Source organism: Cheilinus undulatus, linkage group 8 (assembly GCF_018320785.1).
Source record: "Cheilinus undulatus linkage group 8, ASM1832078v1, whole genome shotgun sequence".
Classification (NCBI taxonomy): Eukaryota; Metazoa; Chordata; class Actinopteri; order Labriformes; family Labridae; genus Cheilinus; species Cheilinus undulatus.
Genome location: NC_054872.1, coordinates 45,940,073 through 45,962,175, shown reverse-complemented (window position 1 = coordinate 45,962,175; position 22,103 = coordinate 45,940,073). Strand labels below are relative to the sequence as shown.

The window sequence follows — 22,103 nt, the reverse complement described above, 5'->3', positions numbered from 1 at the left end:
AAATACTCTTGGGTTGTCCCGATCAGCAATTTTGGCCTCCAATCCCGATCCAGTTTTTTAATATTGAATATCTGCCGATACCGAGTCCTGATCCGATACTCATAATAAAACCCAAATACAAGGCACTCTTGTAATTTCAGTGCAATTTATAAAGTACGACTAGAGCTGCTACATCACTCACCCTCCCCTCACTTATTTCTCAGAGACTCAGCAGTGACATGGGGCAAACATCTGAGCTCCAAATGTCTGTAGTGAAGCTAACGGCAGTGAAGTTGGGTTTTTCTAGTATGCTGTCACGTACTTTGTTGTACAGCTCCAGTAAAGCAGTGTAAGTAATGTAATGTTGAGACGGGAGGGCATAGCGTGGGTCCAAATTCTCCACCACGGAGATGGGCTGGTTGTCCAAGTAATGAATTCGACCACTTTTTCTGTTATCTTTTTTTGCCTTATCGCTTCCTCGAGGGTACTTGTCTGTTCTCTTAAAGTCCAGAGTGTGTATCTTCGGTGAAGCTCCCTGTTTCTGTAGTGAAGTCACTGTATTCTGCTGCATGTTTTGAACGAAGATGACGGATCAAATTTGTAGTGTTAAACGCAGCTCTGCTGCTACCATCTCAGGAAACAGTTGTGTTACAGATGTTGCAAGTGGTTGTTGGACTGTTTTCGCTCTCAAGTTTGAAGTTTTTCCAAACCTCGGACATTTTTAACACATGAAAGCTAATATGCTACCGCTGCTTTGTTGCTACTGGCGCGTTTATGGCCTGTCGTAAATTATGCTCCATTTACGGCAACTGACGTAAATGATCACCTGGGCTGATCGGATCAAACTGCAGATCGCAGATCAATTAAAAATGCTTAGTATCAGCCGATACATGTGACCGGGATCGGGACATCCCTGCTGTTAACAGAATAAACTTTGTGGGGTGAGAGACCAAATAAAGATGCCCTGTTCACGAATGAGTCTGTGCTCTGAAACAACTTTTTAATGCAAAGCCTGGTAGCCAGTCCCTGTTTGAGTGCCAGTTTCCTTGAATCCATATTTTATTATTTAATCCACATTTAAAAAGCCAAACTGTTACTCAATGAAGAGCTGTTTGGGAGCCAGACAACCAGCTCTTAAAAGAGATGGATTTCCCATCACAATGAGGGAGACTGGGCCGACATCAGCTGAGGAAATATGGGTAAGATGAGAGTTTAGTCTGCTAAACCATGGTAGAACTCCTGATCCAAAGCAGACCTCTTTCTGGTAACAGACAATACAAGAGCGATGTGTGGCACTGCTTGTCCAGACTTTCGATGGAGGCTTTTTTAATTTGCATTGTGAGATAATACAAAAATAACATGGAACCTTTTTTCTTGGGTATTTCACTACTTTCACTTTGAATGCTTGACATGGTCCCGAACAGCTCAAAAAATGGTCTGTTTGACAGCATTTCTTTACTCAAAAATCACTACTTGGTCCCCAGAGGGAGTTCTCCGCTGCCATGTGATGCCATCTGTAAAGAACTTAAAGGACTGTGAGTTGAGAATTGAATTGAATTACCTTGAAAATGCAAGAGTCACACCCATAGTACATACTAGAATAATGTATTATGAACATGTTGTCTTATTTCTTGATAGAATTGTACAGAGTAGTGACTTCCTCTTGTCCCCTGCATCCCCATATCCCATCCTTCTTTGTCCTCATTTCTAGCTTATCTCTTTCCTCCCTTTCATCATCTTCATCCTTTCTCTATTAATCTCAATTTCTTATCATTTGCCTTATCGCCGTGTCTTCATCTCTGGAGAGTGTGTCCCACAGGTTGTTGCGCTCACAGCCCGTCATGTTGAATGCAGATAGAGCTGGCTTATACGTGCCACAGTGACCGGAGCAGATATGCTTGAAAGGAGGAGGAGGAGGGAGGAGGAGATGAGTAAAGAGAGAAATGAGAGGGTGAGAAAACATGAAGTGCAAAGGACCTCAGGGTTTTTTCTAAGGGGAGGGAGGGGAGCGATTGAAGGGGGGTTGATGGAGGGATGTGACGTGAGCGAGCGGCGGGAGTGTGGAAACTGATCATTGCAGGCACAGCTCTCTCTCTCTCTCTCTCTCTCTCTCTCTCTCTCTCTCTCTCTCTCTCTCTCTCTCTCTCTTTCTCTCTGACCAGACTCCGCTGGAGAGACACAAACATCCACATACTCATACATTGACATGCAGCGGAGAGAGCTGCTGCTCCCTCCTTTATTCCCTCTCTCTCCAGCTAATTACCTACAATCACCCTCTCTCTCCTTGCAGCTGACAGACCCAGAGGAGGACAAACACGCACAAACACAGGGCAGGAATGTAAGTGAGGAGCTCCATCTGGAAACATCTGGCTCCCTTCCTTGTCTTCTCTCTGACTCAGGCTCTGCAGCAGGTGAGCAGCGTGTTAATTTCACATCTCATTCATGTCGCTGTGTGTCGCAGTGACCACTCCATGCTGAACCATGTGTCTTTCTTGTTCCGTCTTTGACTTGTATCTTCTCTTGAGCATCCTCCCTGCACCACCCAAGATTGAAGAAAGAGATCTGATGACATTTAAGGAAATTGTCTTTTCTTTTATTGTTTAAAGGAAGCCGGATGAGACTGCAGTTAGAACAGCAGAAAAAGAGAAAGAGGGAGAGGATGATTGCATTGCAGGGCACAGCAGGAACATGCTGCATACATCTTTACTATATCACAGATGGTATCACTATGTTGGCATTCTCAGGGGATTTTGCACTCTATCAGCCCTTTCATTTTCTCTGTCTGTGTGAAACATTAAATAAGATGATGCAGAGTGTTTGTACTTCCAGCACAAGCGTCAGATCAAAGTTTATGCGAGGGAGGCTGATTCCCACGCACCCAGCATGTGAGCACAGCAGCACCGGTGGCTGCACATTGCCTCGACTCCAGCTTTTTTATGAACAAAAACAGTGACTCTGCTTTAATAATTAATGCAGCTTTTGTTTATATAATGGTCATTCTAATGCAGTTGACGTGGCACCACACGCACATGGAGGCACTCTTGCAAACCTCACTTAAAAGAACATCAATGTATATTCTCTACACGCACATCCTCCCTCCACATGAATGAGCACGTCCACTTGTTGATCTAAAGGGTTCAGCTCACAGTAATTGGAGCAAATGCTTCCGTGGCGATGCAACGCTCACACAGAAACCCACACGCAGATGCCTGACTGACACCTACGCAAACATCCAATTACTGCGTATGTACAAACAAGACTGAAAGTAAGGTTGTGTAATTGTCAGCAGAAGAGTTCTAAGGTTGTGCTAATCAGTGAAGATCTCAGAGACATTCGTTTTAGTTTACCTGGTTAATTAGTATACCGATATGAAGATCTTTTAAATCTTTGCTTCATCAAGTAACACATTTAACTGACGCACGCTGCCATCTTCTGCTACAGATAAGGTTAACTTTGCACACAGTTACATTTTTAGCCTTTATTTTGTCAGAAATATTCAAATTGAGACGTAAAATCTCAACAAACAGCAGATGAAAACAACTAAAATTTCAGGCACCTGTATTCACTGGTCAAACAATACTTTGTAGCCTCTCTTTCTATTTAATAGTATTAATGGTGCTCTTTTCCTTTTCCAAAGAATAAAAAACAAAAACTTTAAAGCCTCTGGGAACTTGACTTTAGGGTGCATGATGTTGGAATTACATAAATATTAATATTAATAATAATAATAATGATAATAACTTTATTTATATAGCACTTTTAAAAACAAGGTTTTACAAAGTGCTTTCTCACTCAGAAAAACAAAGCAGCAAGACAACAAAACACAACAACAAAGACAAAAGAACACTCAAGGGGAGAGAACCTAAACAAGATAAAAACCAAACTATAGGTTCAGCCCAAACAACAATATTACTGAGACATTATTAGAAATACAAATCCATGGAAGTCATAAGAGCTTTGATATGTATCACATGACTACACTTGAGCTGAGACATCCTGGGACATCATTAAAACAAGACATCATAAGAACCCACGGGTACCCGGCCAACACAGGAACCCAACCACAGAACCTGAGACCAAGGGGACTGAAGTTTTAAAAGGCAAGTAAAAGAGAAGCAATAAGAACTAAAACATTAAGAGAAGTAAAGCTGTAAAGGAAGAATAAGTGTAAAAGAATATGTTCGGAGTGAAAACGCTAAAATGATACAAGCATCAAAGGTAGAAGCTAAAACCAGTAAGAACTGCCTAAATTAAAAACTCAAGATCATTAATATAGAAAATCCAAACAGTAAGAGGAGTAAGAGATATTAAAACATGAATAAGAAGAGTAAAAGGTACTAAATAAGCTAAAAATCAGAAGTAGTAAAGAATTAATAGTAACAATAATAACAGTAAAACAGCAAAAATAGGTGTAATGTAACAAAAGTGGAGATAAAGGGTAAAACGATGACTGAAGGAATAGGAATGAGTGAGAAGACAACATCACATAAAAGAAAGTATATAAAAATGAGTTTTAAGAAGTGATTTAAAAGCAGTGACTATTTCTGTATGCTTTAGTTCCTTGGGGAGGTCATTCCAAAGTCGAGGGGCCCTGATGGAGGAGGCCCTGTCACCTTTACTTACAAGTCTCGACTTTGGAACAACCAGGAGGCCCCCACCGGAGGATCTCAGGGTGCGGGCTGGCTCATAAGGGGTTAAAAGTTCTGTAACATAAACTGGTGCCAGACCCTTTAGTGCTTTAAATGTAATGAGTAAAATCTTTAAATCAATTCTAAAACTAACTGGAAGCCAATGTAGAGACACTAAAATGGGGGTGATGTGATGTCGTCTGTTAAAACCGGTTAGAAGCCCAGCTGCTGCATTCTGGACAAGTTGGAGGCGGGAGAGAGATTTTTGGTTAATACCAGAGAGAAGTGAGTTGCAGTAATCTAGACGGGAGAAAATGAGGCCGTGGATGACTTTTTCCATGTCTGACTGGGAGAGGATGGGTTTTAATTTGGAGATGCTGCGTAAGTGAAAGAAGCATGACTGATTTTATTGATATGAGCTGCAAAGGTGAGGTTAGAATCAAACGGAACTCTGAGATTTCTGGCTGTTGATTTGATATTTGATGAAAATGAACCAAGGCTGTTATTCATTATGTTTGAGGAATTTTGTAAATTGAACATGATTATTTCAGATTTGCAGGTGTTTAGTTGAAGAAAGTTCTGGGCCATCCAACGGTTAATATCAAACAGGCAGTCTTTTACAGCAGCTAGGCTTCTAGGATCCTCAGGTCTCAGGGGCAGGTATATCTGTGTGTCATCTGCGTAGCAGTGAAAGGAGACTTCATGAGTCTGGATTATTTGACCAAGGGGCAGCATATAAATAGAAAATAAAATGGGGCCTAAAACCGAACCTTGCGGTACACCACAGGTAAGGGTAGAGGTAGAGGAGGAGGAGTTATCTATGGTGACCGCAAAGGTTCGCTGTAAAAGATAAGAATAACACCAGCTAAGTGCAGTGTCCCTGATGCCCACCCAGTTTCTAAGACGTTCTATTAAAATATTGTGATCAACGGTATCAAAAGCTGCACTGAGATCTAAAAGAATTAAAATGGCAGATCATAACTTTTAATCCAAAGCTTTGTTAGAAATGCATTTGGAATTTTACCTACTTATTTGGGATAAATGAGACCTGATAAGTCGAAGAAAGTAGTTTTTCCCAAAAGACATTTCCAAGACATTGCCAAACATTAATGTGAAAAGTCTTTCAACAAAATTATATTTAAAAAATTCTCAAATACTCCCAGACATTTCAGTGGCAAAAAACCTAAAGATTTAAATACAATTTCTTTAAAAAAAAAAAGGCCATTAATTTTCTAAATTCCCCAGAAATTCCCCCAGAATATCAACACAAATTTCATCCAGAAATTTCCCCTTAATTACATGTGAATCTCTCCTCAAGACAATTCGATTCAAATCTTAATTCACTGACTATGATTCCAGTACAGAACGATTCAGTCCGGTCTGATTCGATTCGATTTGGTCCAGTTTGATCAGATACAATCTGATTATAACTTTCTGCTTTAACAAAACTTAGCAAAAAAGGGTAAAACAAGCTAATTTTATTATAATCTAAGTTAATTTGATCTTATTTATAAAACAGACTAAATGCCAGGCCTCTTGTGCTAACTTTCTGAAATTATGTTTAAGAAAGTTTTCATCACATCCAGGTGTCTTACTTTGACATTAAATTGAGAGATAAATATTAACATGAGTTTTTACTGGTACATGTTCGTCCCTCTGTACTTGTAACTTCCTTAGCATTATTAATCCCATTAACAGTACAAACTAAATATCAAATTTTTCCAAGAAGCACAAATTTAAATGAATTCAAAGTCACAAGGAGATTTGTATAGACAGAGCTCTGTGTGTCTGCTAGTACAGGAGAACAAGGGATTAAAATAATATTGAAAACTGTCAAATTAAAACAGCTTTCTATACATGTTTCTCCTTTCATAATTCCTCTTAATGTGAGTTTTCAGTCTGCATGTTGCAAAAACATCATTATTTCCTTTTTCTGTGTATTCGACCCTTCTTGATTGTTTTCATTCTTGGATTAATTTACTGGAGAACAGCTGATCTCCAGCTCAGTGAAGTCCTCTGTTTAATATCATATCAGTGGGCTCAGATGTATTGATTATGCCACCAAATCAATCACTCCCAACAACACGTTGCGGTTGTAAACCCCGTGAATAAAGGGACTATTGTTACGTTGATAACTGAAGACTTCTCTGAGTTTTAACTCAGAAAAGTGTTTATGTTCGGGTCTGTTTGTGCTGCGTTTAGCGTTAGCATCTTAGCTAAACTTTAGCTCTTCCTTCTCAACAGGTGAGATTTAAGAGCTGCTGTAGTTCTTAATCGCTTTTCTCCCTAGTGTACATAAGGGCAGACGTTTTTAAGGTTATCCTTCCTATATATAAAGTCCACATGACTTTTTCCCGAGGTGCAGAACTGCAACTGAAAGACATTTAGGTGACAACTGGTAAAACACATCCAGCTACCTAGCGAGCACCTACGGCAAACGGAACTCTTGTTTAAAGATAAAAGGTCACTGCGGGTCACACAAGATTGTAGACGCTGAGCCCCAGCATGGCGAAACGGGCTATGAAAACAAGCAGCAGAGCCTAAATGAACCGATCTCTAACATTAAAACCAGTCCAAAGACCGGTTCGTGCTGCATTTTTACCGATCCAGGGCTCTGTGGACTGATGCACTGATGCGCTGACATCAAGATCGGTTAGCCAATCCATATAAGATTATCTTTACACCCCTAATATCAGCAGTATACATTAAATATCGGTAAAATACCCAAATTTACCATCAGATAAAGGTGATTACCTAGGGCGCCATACATTTGAAGAGGCCAACTACTAAGTCCTGAACATTGTGAATAAAGACCCAAAACAACTACCAGACTGTCCTTTTTTATGTTTTTGATTGAGAGCCCCCTGGCAGTGGAATTCACATACAGTGCATTTTAACACCCATATAAAACAGAATTAAACATCAGCACTATAAGAAAATTGTATTTTAAAACCACTTATGTTGGTAGTTTAGCCTATTTCTCTGGACTACATGGGTGCATCAACTCACATTTTAATTGATAAATGGATCGCCGAGTTCTACATTATCATGATTACCTAAATACACAACCAAAATCTTTTGATTCATCTGAAACCTTTTTTCTGTCTCAGACAGTTCTCATATCTACAGATGACTCCTCCTTCTCCTCTCCTTATTCATACAGTGGCATGTCACATCCTTCTCCTCTTTCTGTATGTGCCAAATCAACTTACATTTTGAAAGTTTCAATCATGTTTTTGTTGTGCCATATACCAGATAGCCAGACAGTTATAGTCAGACACTGATGCCTCAGCTGTGATTGACTGCTTGTCATGAACAGTAGCGCTGTTTTATGGATAAATGGCTTTGAGTATTGTTGTGAGTGTTCGCTGGCATTTAAAAGCCTTCACTCCAAATAAGACAATCTCACTTTTTCAAAGAAAAACGTCCATGTTATATTTTGGTCAGTGCAGTCCTTGATAGAGAGGCTAAAGAGCTGTGAGCAGGGCCGTTTTGGGTGAAATGCAAAAACGTTTGACAGAGCCTGGAGCTCTTTGGGCAAAACTGGTGGACCGGTTCAGGGGGATATGAGTGCAGCATATGCAGGAGTGCCTTTTTATGACTCTGCAACGATTTAGCAAAACACATCCTGCTGTTTCTCTGAATCCACTGCAGTTTGAATGGAGTGGCAAGCTGCTCTTCACCTGTGGATATGCAGTATAGATACACACATGAGCATGACATAGCAAATAGCCGAGAGAGAGACAGAGAGGAGATAGATAGATGGACAGCATGATGGTACATAAGCTTGCTAAAGGCAGTGTAGACTGAAATTAGCTTAAACTCAGAGGGGCAGAATCAGCGAGAAGAGCAGTTTTATCGCACTTGTGTGGGTGGGGAAATTTTGCATTGTCATAAATCTTGGAAAAGAACCCACCCACTTGACAGGAAATCTTAGAAGTGTTTTGAGAATTTGTTGGACAATACTTTTAAATAGATTGAAGTTTGATTCTAATACTAAGAAGGCTAATGGAATGTATATTTGACCATAAATATCATAGTTAGCTATATGTTAGTTTTGTGGATTTGCATACCAGAGGCTTTTAAGTAGCTATATATAACATGTCGGCCTTTGAATGGTAGTTTCAAAACCTATATCTAATAGATCTAATAGATCTAATAGTCCAGTGGCTTTGAACAGGGAGAGTAGTATCTATCCCAGTACCACAGAACACCCTAATCACCTGCTTTCAGCACTATGAAACTCAGGCAACAGGCTGCAGTTCATTTACGTATGACTTTACAGCAGAGTTCACACATCGGCCTTCAGCACACACGAAGCCAGTTAGTCTTCCTCTGTACTGTTTTATGCCTGAAAGTTGTCTTTCCTCATTAATCTTCACTAGAGCCCAACCGATTGATCGGCGGGCCAATTATAGTGTATCACAGATTAATCAACATCAGCCAATATGTAGCTCATATATTAACTTTATTGCTGCGCTGGGATTCGGTCGCTCTGCTGTGTGTCCCTGCTGAAGTCAGTCTGAATGCCTGGCCCCTTTCCCTTACACACAAGAGTGCAGCAGCACCTCTCCCCAACTCAGTTTTGCCAACTTAGCGACTTTGCTGCGGGTGCTGCTGTGGGCCCCTCCCCATCCCTAAGCAATGACAGGCAGCCCAGATCTCGCGCATCAGTCCCTCTCAGCTGCAGTCGGATTCACTCAGTTGCAGCAGAGAAGAGGACTGGACCAGAGAAACAGCGAGAGAAACTGCATTTTCTTTTTTACTCCATGGTAAGCTGTGACTTTATTAAACAGTGTAACATTACACTTTTGTGCCCCATGAAAATAACATCCTCGTGGAAACACACTGTTAGAGCACGTCAAGGAGAGCATGCTTGTTTTTTCACATACGTTTTAGACAGCGTATTACAGCGTTTTAACATCGTCTAAGTTGCATCTTTGTGAAATAAACAATGATAAATGCAACTGTCAATTCCCATGTCCACCATTATCTAATATAAGACTATTATACAGCGTTTTAATGTTAAGTTGCATCTTTGTGAAATAAACAATGATGAATGCAACTGTTAATTCCCATGTCCACCATTATCAAATATAAGACTATTATACAGCATTTCAATGTTGTCTAAGTTGCATCTTTGTGAAATGAACAAAGATAAGTGCAACTTTTAAATCACATGTCCACATTTGTGTTCATGTACAGTGTATATGCTGTGCATATCAATGTTCTTATTTCATATATCAACCAATATATCGATTATCGTTCAATATATTGGATATCGGCCGATATGTCGGATATCTGCTTTTTTTAGCCCCCAATATTGGCATCGGCATCGGCCCCAAAAATCCCATATCGGTCTGGCTCTAATCTTTACGTTGGCTTTATAAAATAGGTTTATAATGATTAACCAGAGAAAAAGAATGCATGCAGGGGTCTCACGTTGTCTCACTATGACTCTTCTGTCATTGCTGACTTTAAAATGAAGTTGTGAGGTTTTTCTGCAGAAACAACGATAATGCATGATGTTGCTAATGAAAAACAAGAAATTTGGATTCATTCAGTGTTCAAATGTAGATAAAGCTTGAGCTCGATCTTATCATCCTAACAGCCAGCCAGAGTGAAGCAAGGTCATCTGTAAAGCAGCACCAGCTCAGCTTTGAATCCTTTTATGATACCCCTCTTCAGCCTGAACATTAGAGCTGGCAGTACACTTTTTTATCACTTACAGATAACATAACAATGAGACTGAGCTGTGACTTTAACATAAGAAAAAGAGAAAACTTTTAAAAGTCAGATGTTAAAAGGAATAAATGGAAATCAATCTTTTTCCAGGTTGTACAGGGACATTTCAAATGTAGTATTATGTTGCTGATTAAAAACTGAGAAACCTGTGACTTTCATTTGAATCCAACAAATAAAAAACCCTACCATAAATATTCACTCACATATGTGTCGTAGTAGGGAGAAAAGTAAGACTACACAGGGCCGGTGGAGGAAGGAGCCCTACTGGATATAATCTTAGTTCTTAAATCTTTAAAAATATATTGAAAAAAAAAAAAAACTCTTAAATGCTTGAAAATTATCCAGATAGTACAAGGTGTACATTTCACAATGTTTTATCATATTTGTTGTTGAAATTAACCCATTAAAGCCTGAAAACACAAATTATAGCCAGAAAATTCAAATTTTTTGAAACTGAAATGTTTATTTCTCTTTTTACTGAAATCCAAAAAAAATCAAAATTTCCATAAAATTTAATATATATATTTTTGTATCTCATTTGATACATTAGGTTTTTCTGGTAACTGATTATCCACTTGATCAAATATGATACAACAGGCTTTAAGGGGTTAAACTGCAGTGGAAAATTTTAAGCATCTTAAGCAAAATTCTGTTTTTTTTTTTTTTTTACTAGTAATCAAACAATCAAACTTTATTTATATAGAACCATTGAAACAAATTCAATTGAAATTCAAAACGCTTTACATCAGAGTACAAAAATGATTGACAAAAAGGTAAAATTTAAAATGATTCAGACACTAATGACACCAAAATTTTAACTTTCATATGGTGCTAGTCAAAATTAAACAACAATGACAACAAAATAGGAAAAACAGACCATCATAAGTTGTTTTGGTTCATTACTAAATATTGCTGGCAAGCAGCTTCACAATGTCTAAAATAATTTAGCAATGTTTTGCTATGGGATTTCTTTTCCTAAAATTTTTGATGGACTTATTTTTCACTCACAAGCCTTTCTTATAAATAAATGTAGTTCTTTTTAAACTTTTAGCAGTTTCGATATCACCTGACACGCCAGATCTACTGTTTCAAATATCAATTGGAGAAATGTTAGGATTCATCTGGAAAAGCTCCCACAGAAAGTGTTTACGAAGGGGAGGACTTTTTGTCTATCACATTCACGACGGGCCACTGTGCTACTCTTGAGCAGACAGGCTACTGATGCCTTAAATTGTTATTGGGTGAGCTTCTTCATGAACAAAATGTATGCCAAGGCGGGGACAAGCTTTCGGTCTTGCTCTTTGCTCTTGTTTTAAAAAGAAAAGAAGTACAGTTCCTATTAAACTCCCACTTTCCTACAGCTACATCCGAGCTAATAGCTACCACAGCATAACAGCTCATGTTATGTAGTTTACTCCCCTTTTCAAGCACTGTCTTTGAGGTGTTGCCCAGATAGGTTTTGAAATATATCCCATGACATGGATATGTGAAGCAGTCTTTCTGGCGTGTCAGGTTGGCATGGTGCAGGTGGTAATCTTGCAGCTGTGTCAGTGCACACATATACCGAGCTCATTCAGCTAGTGAGATGTTAAAGTGAACAGTCAGACATTGTGGAAATATCCTTATTGTGTTAGATTTTGAGAAAAATAAACAAAAACATCATATCAGAGTTCAAGTGATCCTATGTGGACAAAGACTATAAAAAGACTATATGGACAAAAGTATTTGGAGATCTGACCATTACATCAACAGGGACTGTAATGAGATTGTATTCAAATACTTGTACTTTGATATCCAGTTTGCCCCCATTTTGTAGCTGTAACAGTTTCCACTCTTGGAAGGCCTTCCAAGAAAAGATGTAAACCGTTTTCGTGGGAATTTGTGCCCATTGGTTTGTGGAGCTGGGTAAGGGTAGGCACTGATGCTGGACGAGAAGGCCTGGCTCACAATTTCTGTTCAATTAAATCCCAAAAGTGTAAGGTCTTTATAGACCTTGCTTTTAGAGAGGCATGATTAGTCACTCAACACTCTTCTGCTTCATGACTGGCTTGCTGTTGTTCCTAAACACTTCCATTTTCTAATATCACTTAGGGTGCTTTCACATTAGGGGCCTGGTCCCGGATCCGAGCGCCCTAAGTCCGGTTCGTTTTGGTAGTGTGAATGCAAATGAACCGTGCCCAGGCACCGGGCCTGGGCCCACTTGGGGAGGTGGTCTTGGGCGTGATTCAAGTGGACTCTGCCATGGTTCGGATGAGATGTGAATGCAACCACACTCAGCTCAACTCAAATAACTAAAATAACTCAACTCAACTAAAATAATTTTGACGGAGCAGCAGTTTGTTCACATTTTTCCTCAATAAAGGGCGGAAATCATTGGAATCCAATTAATGAATGGTCTGTTGTGATTCACCTTACAGATGAACACAAGTTGGAGTCAGTGAGAGGAGGTGCGAAGGCAATAAAAGTCTCGAAGGCAATAAAAGTCTCCTTTCACCTCAAAAAGCGCGAGCCCATTTAATCCTCTGAGCTGCACGGAGATGTGCAGATATGAAGAGCGACGTTGTTGGCATCTTAAAAAGTGATTTTAAATCATCCATGGCTGCAGGATGGACTTTTTGCCGGGTCAAAACATAAACAATCTTCACTCAGGTCATGACCCCAGTGGTTGCAAACTGGGGTCATGACCAAAACAACTGGGCCTAATGTGAAAACCCCCTCACAGTTGACTGTGGAATATCTAGTAACTCGTCAATTACAGGGCTCCAACATGTTTCTTTTTCTCATTTCAGTCAGGACCATTCTTGTCCTACATTTTACCATTTTATTGCAAAGTGAATATACAGTTTTACTTGGCGGAGAAGGTGTTAATGGAAATGTGTACTGAAAACAATAAAATTAGTTCAAAAGCAACTAATATGAGGGTGCAACAAGCTTTCTGCTATAAAGGAGGAGGCTTGGGTGGAGGAGGTTAAACTTTGCCAGCAGCAGTAGCAGCAGCGTGGTACATCAGCATTAATGCAAGCAGGGAGTAGTTAGAAGTATGTCGTATTTAAATACAACACTGTGTTTAGAGAAAGAGCTGTGATTGGCTGTGGGAGCTGGGAGGGGAAAATTGGGATCAGCTGGCCATCAGCTGATCACAGCTGGGCGTATGACTACTGTGTCCTGCATTAACTAACGCTTAGCTTCATTATGTAAACCAGTAACATATAAAGTTGCTTTTTAATGGCAGTCATTTTTTAGCATGAAGATATTTGTAAAGCAGCATTATGCAAACCTGGTGGTAGTGAAAAGAGTTGAAGAATGTACATTTTGACCTTAATTTAAAACTATTTGGTCATTTGTGTAATGGGGCAAGATTGAGTGAGGCTGTGGCATCGGAGCCCAATGTTTTATCTTTTCATGGGGCCTAGATATTCTGCCAGTAGTTCTGTTTGCTGATATCTCTAGAGTTTCTAAAATGTGGCCGAGACAAGAATGAGAAGACAAGAATGAGGAAATATAATGATGAAACAGAGGAAAGGAACGTGTAGAGTAGCATGCTTCGTGTTTTTTCCGACTTAGAGTAGCATATTAACTGCCAAACAATGATATAGATAAATGATATAGATTTGGACTTAGATATAGATTGATGTTCAGTAGGAGAAAAACTAAGATACCAAGCCCATATGAAAGGAAGCTCAAAAATACTTAAACACACGGTGATGGTTTAAATGGTTTTACTTTTAATTCAGTTTTAATTTCTGGGCTGTCAGCCAGGGAAAAGCCCTGATAAAAGTTGTCTTATTTAATTATAAAAAGAAGACTAGCCTTAATTTATTTGGTCCCTTTCAAGGGATGCAAGGGTGCTTTACGTGAGGTTTAAACCAGCACAGAGGATGCACAAGTTAAAAGCTTATATAACCTTAAACACACTCTAATAAAGAATAAATGGAAACACTGAGCCAATTCTGGTAAATAAAGTGTTTTGTTTAGAACACTCAATACTCAAAAACTAAAGAATCAAAGCATTGGAGAATGCAGCAATAAGATAAGCAGTCTATCCAGCATACATCTGATATATGAACATAAAAAAAATCCTCTTCAAAAATACGATAGTCATTATCCTTTGTCTTCAGTTTCCATCGTTACATCCCCTCTCTTTACACTTCTACTATTGATTCAACGTTGTGTTTTTTTCTATTTAAAGGTCTCAATCAATTTTCGAACAAAGGCTTTACAGACTGGCTCTATCACACATAAGCTGACAAATGTGAATGTCAGTGCCTTAAATGTCAGCCTGCTGAAACAATATTGAAAAGAAAACAAGGCAATCACAAGATAAAAGGAACGTTTTAGATGTTAGATAGCAACGACAGCTGAAGACAGGCAGAAAAACAGGGAATATGCCATCAAAAATACCTGTTTTCCTCATATAATAACTTAAAGCGACACATACACAATGTAATTGCAAACAAGCCCCTTCAGTTTTGTGTCCAATCATTTACACATTTGCTCTGCTACACCTGCTTGTAATTTTCACTAGAAGATGAGACGTGTGCAGCTGTTAACAGGACAGGTGATGTGATGTGTGTTGTTGTTGTTTTTTTCAGCGTGTGACGCCCAGCTGTGTGCTGCCGCTCAGGGAATGCTCGGTGGACAGAGAGAAGAGGTGTGAACACAATGAGTGGCGTGCAGGATAAATGGGTCACTCTGACCCCGGCTGAATTCGCCCTGCTGCAGGAGTACACTCAGTGTGAGTATAGAGGCTCTCTGTCTGTGATGAGGAGATTATCTGTTTTCTTAAGGTGTGTCCTTGTAATGTGTGATGATGATACAACTGCACAGTGATAATTTACCAGGTGACATGCGGTATTATGCTCTCAGGCAGCCATTGAGAGTACTCAGCACCTCAATGACTTCAGTTCCTGTGAAGATTGTTCAACTTTTACTGGTACTTTTTGACTTTCAGGTTGTAATTCGAAGGAAAAAGGGAATACAAACCCTACTTATATTTACTTTACTTATTTACTTACTTACTTATATTCACTTAATTTCAGAGAAATTGTTCCTTAAATTGCGAAATGTGACAGATTGTGTGTTTCTATTATGGTAGCATGTTTGTTTGCTTGTTTTATAACTTCTGCTTCATAACTGTTGTCCTTAAAGCTGCCCTTGTCAATAGTTATAATCAGTTGTATTTATAAAAATGGATAGAAACCATCAAAAACTACATGAGAAATTATGTAGAAACTGTACAGAGGGGTCGGCATTTCCTCAATGATTAGTGTTCTGGTTTTTGTTTTTGGTACATTTGTAGTCTGGGCTGTGCAGACCAATCACATATCAACAGGATATGGTGTATGTAGATAAAATGTTCCATGTTGCCAACATTAAACAGGTTGAATTATGTCAGCGCTGACAAACAAGCTCCCATTGATGGTATTCCTATTGATTATTTTTCTCTATAAACAAACATCTACATGAAAACAAAGCTAAAAATCTGTCGACCAATCAGTGGTTAGAGTCCCTCACTACCTACGCATCATGAAAGATCAAACTAACCTCTGTTAAAAAAAACATGACATTTGAAAGTCTTTTTTCTTTTTTCAAGGACAGACCTGACAAAGCTTGTGTCTTTACTAATCTTTATCATGATGTTGTCATTTCAGCAGACTTAAATACACCTTCTATCTTTATTTTCTTGTTGGGCTTTTTATTTTACTCTGGAACTTGGACTAACCAGATGAACGGCATTTCTCCATAGAAAAGTAAAAAGACAGCCTAGACATTACAGACATAAAGGAAATCTTGCTGGGACGTTGTTTCATGCTAACCTGTAGATTTGCTGCAGCCAAAGAGAAATTCCCCTTTGCTCCCAGAGACATAAAGCGTCTACCAGCTAATGATAGTTGATGAATGCTGAAAGTTTCTGAGATTGTATAAACCCAAACTCATTTTTAGAGTTGGGGACTTGAGTTGTCCCAACTTTCTTTTTACAGGTCATGCATAGTCATAAACTACCTAGTCTACCTTGGGTATTGTTCACGAGTGGCAAGGAACTGATTGCATTTGCTCCAACTACTGTGAGTGTTTTTCAGTACTTGTGCTTTTTGAGTACATTTTGAAATCATACTTTTACTTCTACTTAAGTAATTTTTAACCAGAGTGATTGAACTTTTACTTAGGTACAATACTCTTGCACATTTTCCACCTCTGTTGACCAACATAGTAGTAGCACATAGCTAGAGCATGCTTCCACATCACATCCATAAACAGATGTTGTGCACGACCAAAACTGGAGTGTTGATATCTCGGGATTAAACATTTCAGAATTGATTTTAACTTCAGTCGGAGTGAAATGGTCTTCAGTGTTAGAGTTATTTGACAGTATTGATCCACAAGTTTTAGTTCAACTCTTTAAAGAGTCAATTCATCTAGGCTAGTGTTCCCAACCTTGGGTCAGGGACCCCCTAGGCTGTTGCCAGAGATCTCAGGAGGGGCCCTAGACTTGATTAGTGGAGAGCTGTAAGGATGGTTGTCTTTCTGGATCTTTGTCCCATGTCCACACAGGATCTCTGGAGCTCAGTCAGAGTGACCATCAAGTTCTTGGTCACATCTCTGACAAAGGCCTTTCTCTTCCAATCACTCAGTGTGGCCAGGCAACCAGCTCTTGGAAGAGTCCTAGTTGTACCTAACTTCTTCTGTTTGAGAATGATGGAGGCCACTGTGCTCTTGGAGACCTTTAGTGCAGAAGTATTTTTCTTTGTAGCCTTCCCCAGATCTGTGCCCTGCAACAATCCTGTCTCTGAGCTCCGCAGGTAGTTGCTTTGACCTCATGGTTTGGTTTTGCTCTGATATGGATTGTCAGTTGTGAGTTCTTGTATAGAGAGGTGTGTGCCTTTCCAATTCATGTCCAACCAATGTAATTTACTACAGGTAGACGGCAACAATCCCGAGAAATGGGAGGCCCCTGACCTAAATTTCAAGTGGTGTTTAAAAGGGTCTTAACACTTTTGCCAATGTGATAGTTCATTTTTTATTTCTAATAAATTGGGAAAAAATCCAAAATTCTGTTTTGTCATTATGGTATACTGAGTGTAGATTACTGGAGAAAAATAAATAGTTTATTTCAAGTGTAACATCAGGCTGAAATAATCAGCCTGCAAATGCAAATGCAGATTTTTTTTCTCAAATCATTCAGCCCTAATTTAAATTATATCACACATCAAAAGCTATAAAAATTCATCAAATTCAACCATAAATCAACCAAAACAAAGACGATTTAAAAGACTAACCCAGATAAACTTTCCAGAACCTCTAGATCCTCATTTGTGGATCAAAATATTTGAAATCCTTTCCAAAAAAAAAAAAAAAAGTTTATCCAAGAAAAATCAAGATTGGATTTCTTCCAATCATTTTTTTTCAACCCGATTACAGGGTTTAATCCTATCTGATATCTTTAATCCTGCTGGATTACCTTTGGACAGCCGGGCCCTGATCATTACCAGCCTGTCATCTAATGTGGAGTTTTGACCTGATGCAAATACTCCCTCCACTTAATAGTGGTTTCCTAAAGTTGTCCTTGGAGTCAGAGGCTGATTGATTTTCTCTCTCACAGATGGAGACATGTTCTCTCTGATACCATCAAACCACCAAGCCAAGAAAAGCGGAGTGTTCCTCCGTCTGCCATAAACTGCACTTTGATTCAGCCTGCTGTGGTTAATCTCAAACATCCCTTGTGTTTAATGATAAAAATTCTGACGCTGTAATAGCTGCCTGCATGTTCATCTTGCTGATGTAGAGAGCTTTGAGCTGCTGGAGCATTTAATCTGTTTGGTGGCGTTTTAGCTCTGAATGATTCATTCTCTGACCGCCAAACAGCTCCCCGCTCTCCACGCTGATCTCTGGATGTCTGCAGATTATATTACTCTCCAATATGTTGACACATCATATGAAGGGATACTGGGGATGGAAAAAAATGACGGCACCTGGCAAGCTGACCTCAAGATGCTGTGCACAACACACACAAACTGGACAGACTCCACAAGTCATCGTGTATCATTTGTAAGAACACAAACAGTGAAACTAACAATAACATGAGGTTTAGTTGTTAGGTGTCATGTTTTTATAAATCCTGCATGCTTTCTTAGTTCGGGACATATTTAATGGGCTTTTTTCAGCTTCTAACACAACATATTCAAAGCATTTAAACTGCTGAATCTTTAATTTGCTATTCAGAGCACCAAGTATGAATGTTAATAATTAATGCTTTCAGCCAGGATCTTTTGTGCCACTGTTTCATTGGTAATGACATTTCTCCCTCTAATTGCTCTGTGCCTGGTTACAACATTATTTTTACTCTGTGGATGCCCCTGATCTTTCTATAATGGCTTTTTATGTTAAAACAATGGTGTTTATGTTCTGCAATAATATATTTTATTGGTTTGATAGAAATATAGAAATACACAATACATGATTTACAAAGAAGCAGCCAAGAAAAACTGATAGATGTGTAGATAGATGGATGGATGGATGCAAAGCTTAGGCACTCAGTGAAGAAATCTCTGAAGCCATTTAAGCCTTTGATCATGGCCCCCACAGTTTAACCGTGCAGACTGATGGAACAGCACTTCCCCAGGTTTGTCAACTGGGAACCTCCCTTTGCTTTTTTTGTTCAGTTTGTCCCAAAACACATCCAGAGGCCTGAGCAGTGATCTTTAGCACCACGGAACCAACCCCCTCTATGGTAGCTCTCCCTACCCACCATGCCAACACAGGGATATTCTTTATTTTACCTACTTTACCACATGACCGTCACAGCCCAAACTGCATCACTATCTTCAACAAATCCATGGTGGCGACAGTGAGGATACTACCTACCTATTGCCTCTACAAGCAAGCCATGACAAACAAGACAACTAATCCTAGTACTAGCATTACACATGAAAAAAATGACACAAAACACAAGAGAAAATAGAAAGATGAAGAGAAGTCTGATGAGGCAGCTTAGAAAGAGGCTGTGGGAAACAGCGACAGGGTGAGGTGCCCTGACTTTGGCTAGATTTCATCCCCCCCCTTTTGCTTTTGCTCTACCTCCCCTTACTCGCTCATCTTACTACTATAATTGGCTGATGCTCTACCTCCCCCTACTCCCTCATCTTACTACTATATTTGGCTGATGCTCTACATCCTCCTACTCCCATATCTTAGTACTATGTTTGGCTGATGCTCTACCTCCTATACTCCTTGATCTTACTACAATATTTTTATCTGATGCTCTACCTCCCCCTGGTTACTCATCTTACTACTGTATTTGGCTGATGCGCTACCTCCCCCTACTACCTCACCTCACTATATTTGGCTGATGCTCTACCTCCCCCTACTCGCTCATCTTACTACTATATTTGACTGATGCTCTACCTCCCCCTATGCTTTCATCTTACTACTGTAACTGGCTGATGCTCTTCCTCCCCCTACTCCCTCATCTTACTAGTAGATTTTTTCTGATGCTGTACATCCCCCCGCTCCCTCATCTTAATACTATATTTGGCTGATGCTCTACCTCCCCCTACTCCCTCATCTCACTACTATATTTGGCTGATGCTCAACCTCCTCCTACTACCTCATCTCACTACTATATTTGGCTGATGCTCTACCTCCAACTAGTTCCTCATCTTACCACTATATTTAGCTGATGCGCTACCTCCCCTTACTCCTTCATCTTACTACTATTGTTTGCTGATGCTCTACCTCCCCCTACTCACTCATCTTACTACTATATTTGGCTGATGCTCTACCTCCCCTACTCTCTCATCTTACTAGTTTATTTGGCTGATGCGCTACCTCCCCCTACGCCCTTCATCTTACTACTGTAATTGGCTGATGCTCTTCCCCCTACTCCCTAATCTCACTACTATATTTGGTTGATGCTCTAGCTCCCCCTACTCCCTTATCACACTACTATATTTGGCTGATGCTCTACATCCACCTACTCCCATTTCTTACTACTACATTTGGCTGATGCTCTACCTCCTTCTGGTTCCTCATCTTACTAGTATTTGGCTGATGCTCTACTACCCCCTACTTCCTCATCTTACTAGTATATTTGGCTGATGCTCTACCTCCCCCTTGTCCCTCATCTTAATACTGTAATTGGTGCCCTGTCTGACTGTTGATTTGCAGGCAACATTGTTTTCTAATTTTCCTTGATACTTCTCAAAATACTTATTGGGTGTACCTGTTCGAATGTGATGCTATAACAAATCATAGATATGTACAGATTTTCTATATAATCCCAAATATTTGCACCTTTTGCCTTAGTTTGCGCCCCTGAGATAATCTGATACTGTCCGATTATGCTCACAAAGTCAGGGCACAGTAACATATCCCCAAACAGTTTTTAAAGGTTTATTTTTCTGTATTCTGTTTTTATTTGAGCAGTATAGGACAGTGGAGTCAGAGGCATTGGGGGAAGAGTGGGAAATGACATGCAGGATAGAGACCTCAGATTTGACACATGGGCATCCACCTTGAGGACAGCAGCCTCTGTACATTGGGTGAAGAGACATAACTACTTGTCTATCACCACCCCTATCATTTCTAACATTGCAGTTTTTTTCATTGTAGGAGGATTTTTCTCTTGAGTATGGTTTTATTTTCATTCATTGAGTTGGTGTTTATAGAGAGGGAGGTCAGATTTCCAATAAACTCTCCCCTCCTCTTTCTGCGTAATGTTACACCAAGGAGCCAGAAGGTTTTACTTCTTGTTTTCAGTGTTTTACAAATATTTTTTTGTTGGAAGCTAAGAAGGGGTACATTGAATTAAATTGTTTCAGAGATGTGAAGCGTAACAATTAAGCTTGAAATGAAAATAGCGTGGGAAGAAAAAAGCAGAGCAGCAAAGGAGGCCTGAAGAGCCCCTGTATGTGGTCACGTCTGCGTGCAGGCGTGTGCGCACACTAGACGGATAATCATGTTTCAACGAGCTGCTGCCATCTCTTTGTGCAGCTACAGGTTATAAAATATCCCATTCTCTGTGCGGCAACAATGGGCATCACCTTCCCTCCTCATCTGTGCCTTCATCTCCCTCCTACAGTCTCCCTCCCCTCCTTCTCATTAAAGAGAGCCGTGCACACTTTCATAACATTTTAATAGCTTTGAGCCTCATCAGGCCCTTAAGATCGGCCTCACAACAATTACAGCTCCTCTTTGTATGAGGGTGTTGCTGTTGTGCAGAGTGAAACGGCTTCACAGAGGGGGAATTCTTTCACTTTTCAAAGTGAAGCAGTAAAACATGAAATTACGGCTGTCTTCTGATTACTGCAGCACAACGCTTCAATCATCAGCGTGAGAAGGAAAGACCATTTTAAATCACCAGTGACTGCCGAATGTGACAGGCAATCTGCACGTACATAATCACTGTGCTTTGTAATGGCTTTCTGTAAACTGCATGCCAATAAAGATGGTCGGTAGGTGAGGTTTTAATCCCTACTAAGTGTTGGGGTAGTAACACAGAAAACGTAATCCATTTTACATTACTATTTACTGAAAAAGTAATGAATTACATGACTTAGTGACTCACCGCTAAAAGTCCGTAGTTACATGACAGTTGCAATACTCCTTGTTACCTGAGATCCTCTGTAACTTGATTGCTAATTTAAAATCGCACCGTGGTGTGGTTCAAAACAACAGGGCCAAGTGTGAAAGCGCTTAGACTTGGAACCAGTTAAACTAGCTGTATACAATATAATAACATCTGAATGGTGATAA

The 22,103-nt window shown here is 39.7% G+C and overlaps 1 protein-coding gene across 1 annotated transcript in view; it reads left to right on the top strand.

Moving 5' to 3' along the window:
- Nucleotides 1–1,825: 1,825 nt before the first annotated feature.
- Nucleotides 1,826–22,103, top strand: part of dgkb (diacylglycerol kinase, beta) — a 119,774-nt gene continuing 99,496 nt past the window's right edge. Inside the window, exons 1-3 of the mRNA XM_041793564.1 lie at nucleotides 1,826–1,930; nucleotides 2,270–2,390; nucleotides 14,945–15,087. Of these exons, the coding sequence (XP_041649498.1) occupies nucleotides 15,015–15,087 (73 nt within the window). The 5' untranslated portion in view covers nucleotides 1,826–1,930; nucleotides 2,270–2,390; nucleotides 14,945–15,014. The remainder of the gene's footprint in view (nucleotides 1,931–2,269; nucleotides 2,391–14,944; nucleotides 15,088–22,103) is intronic.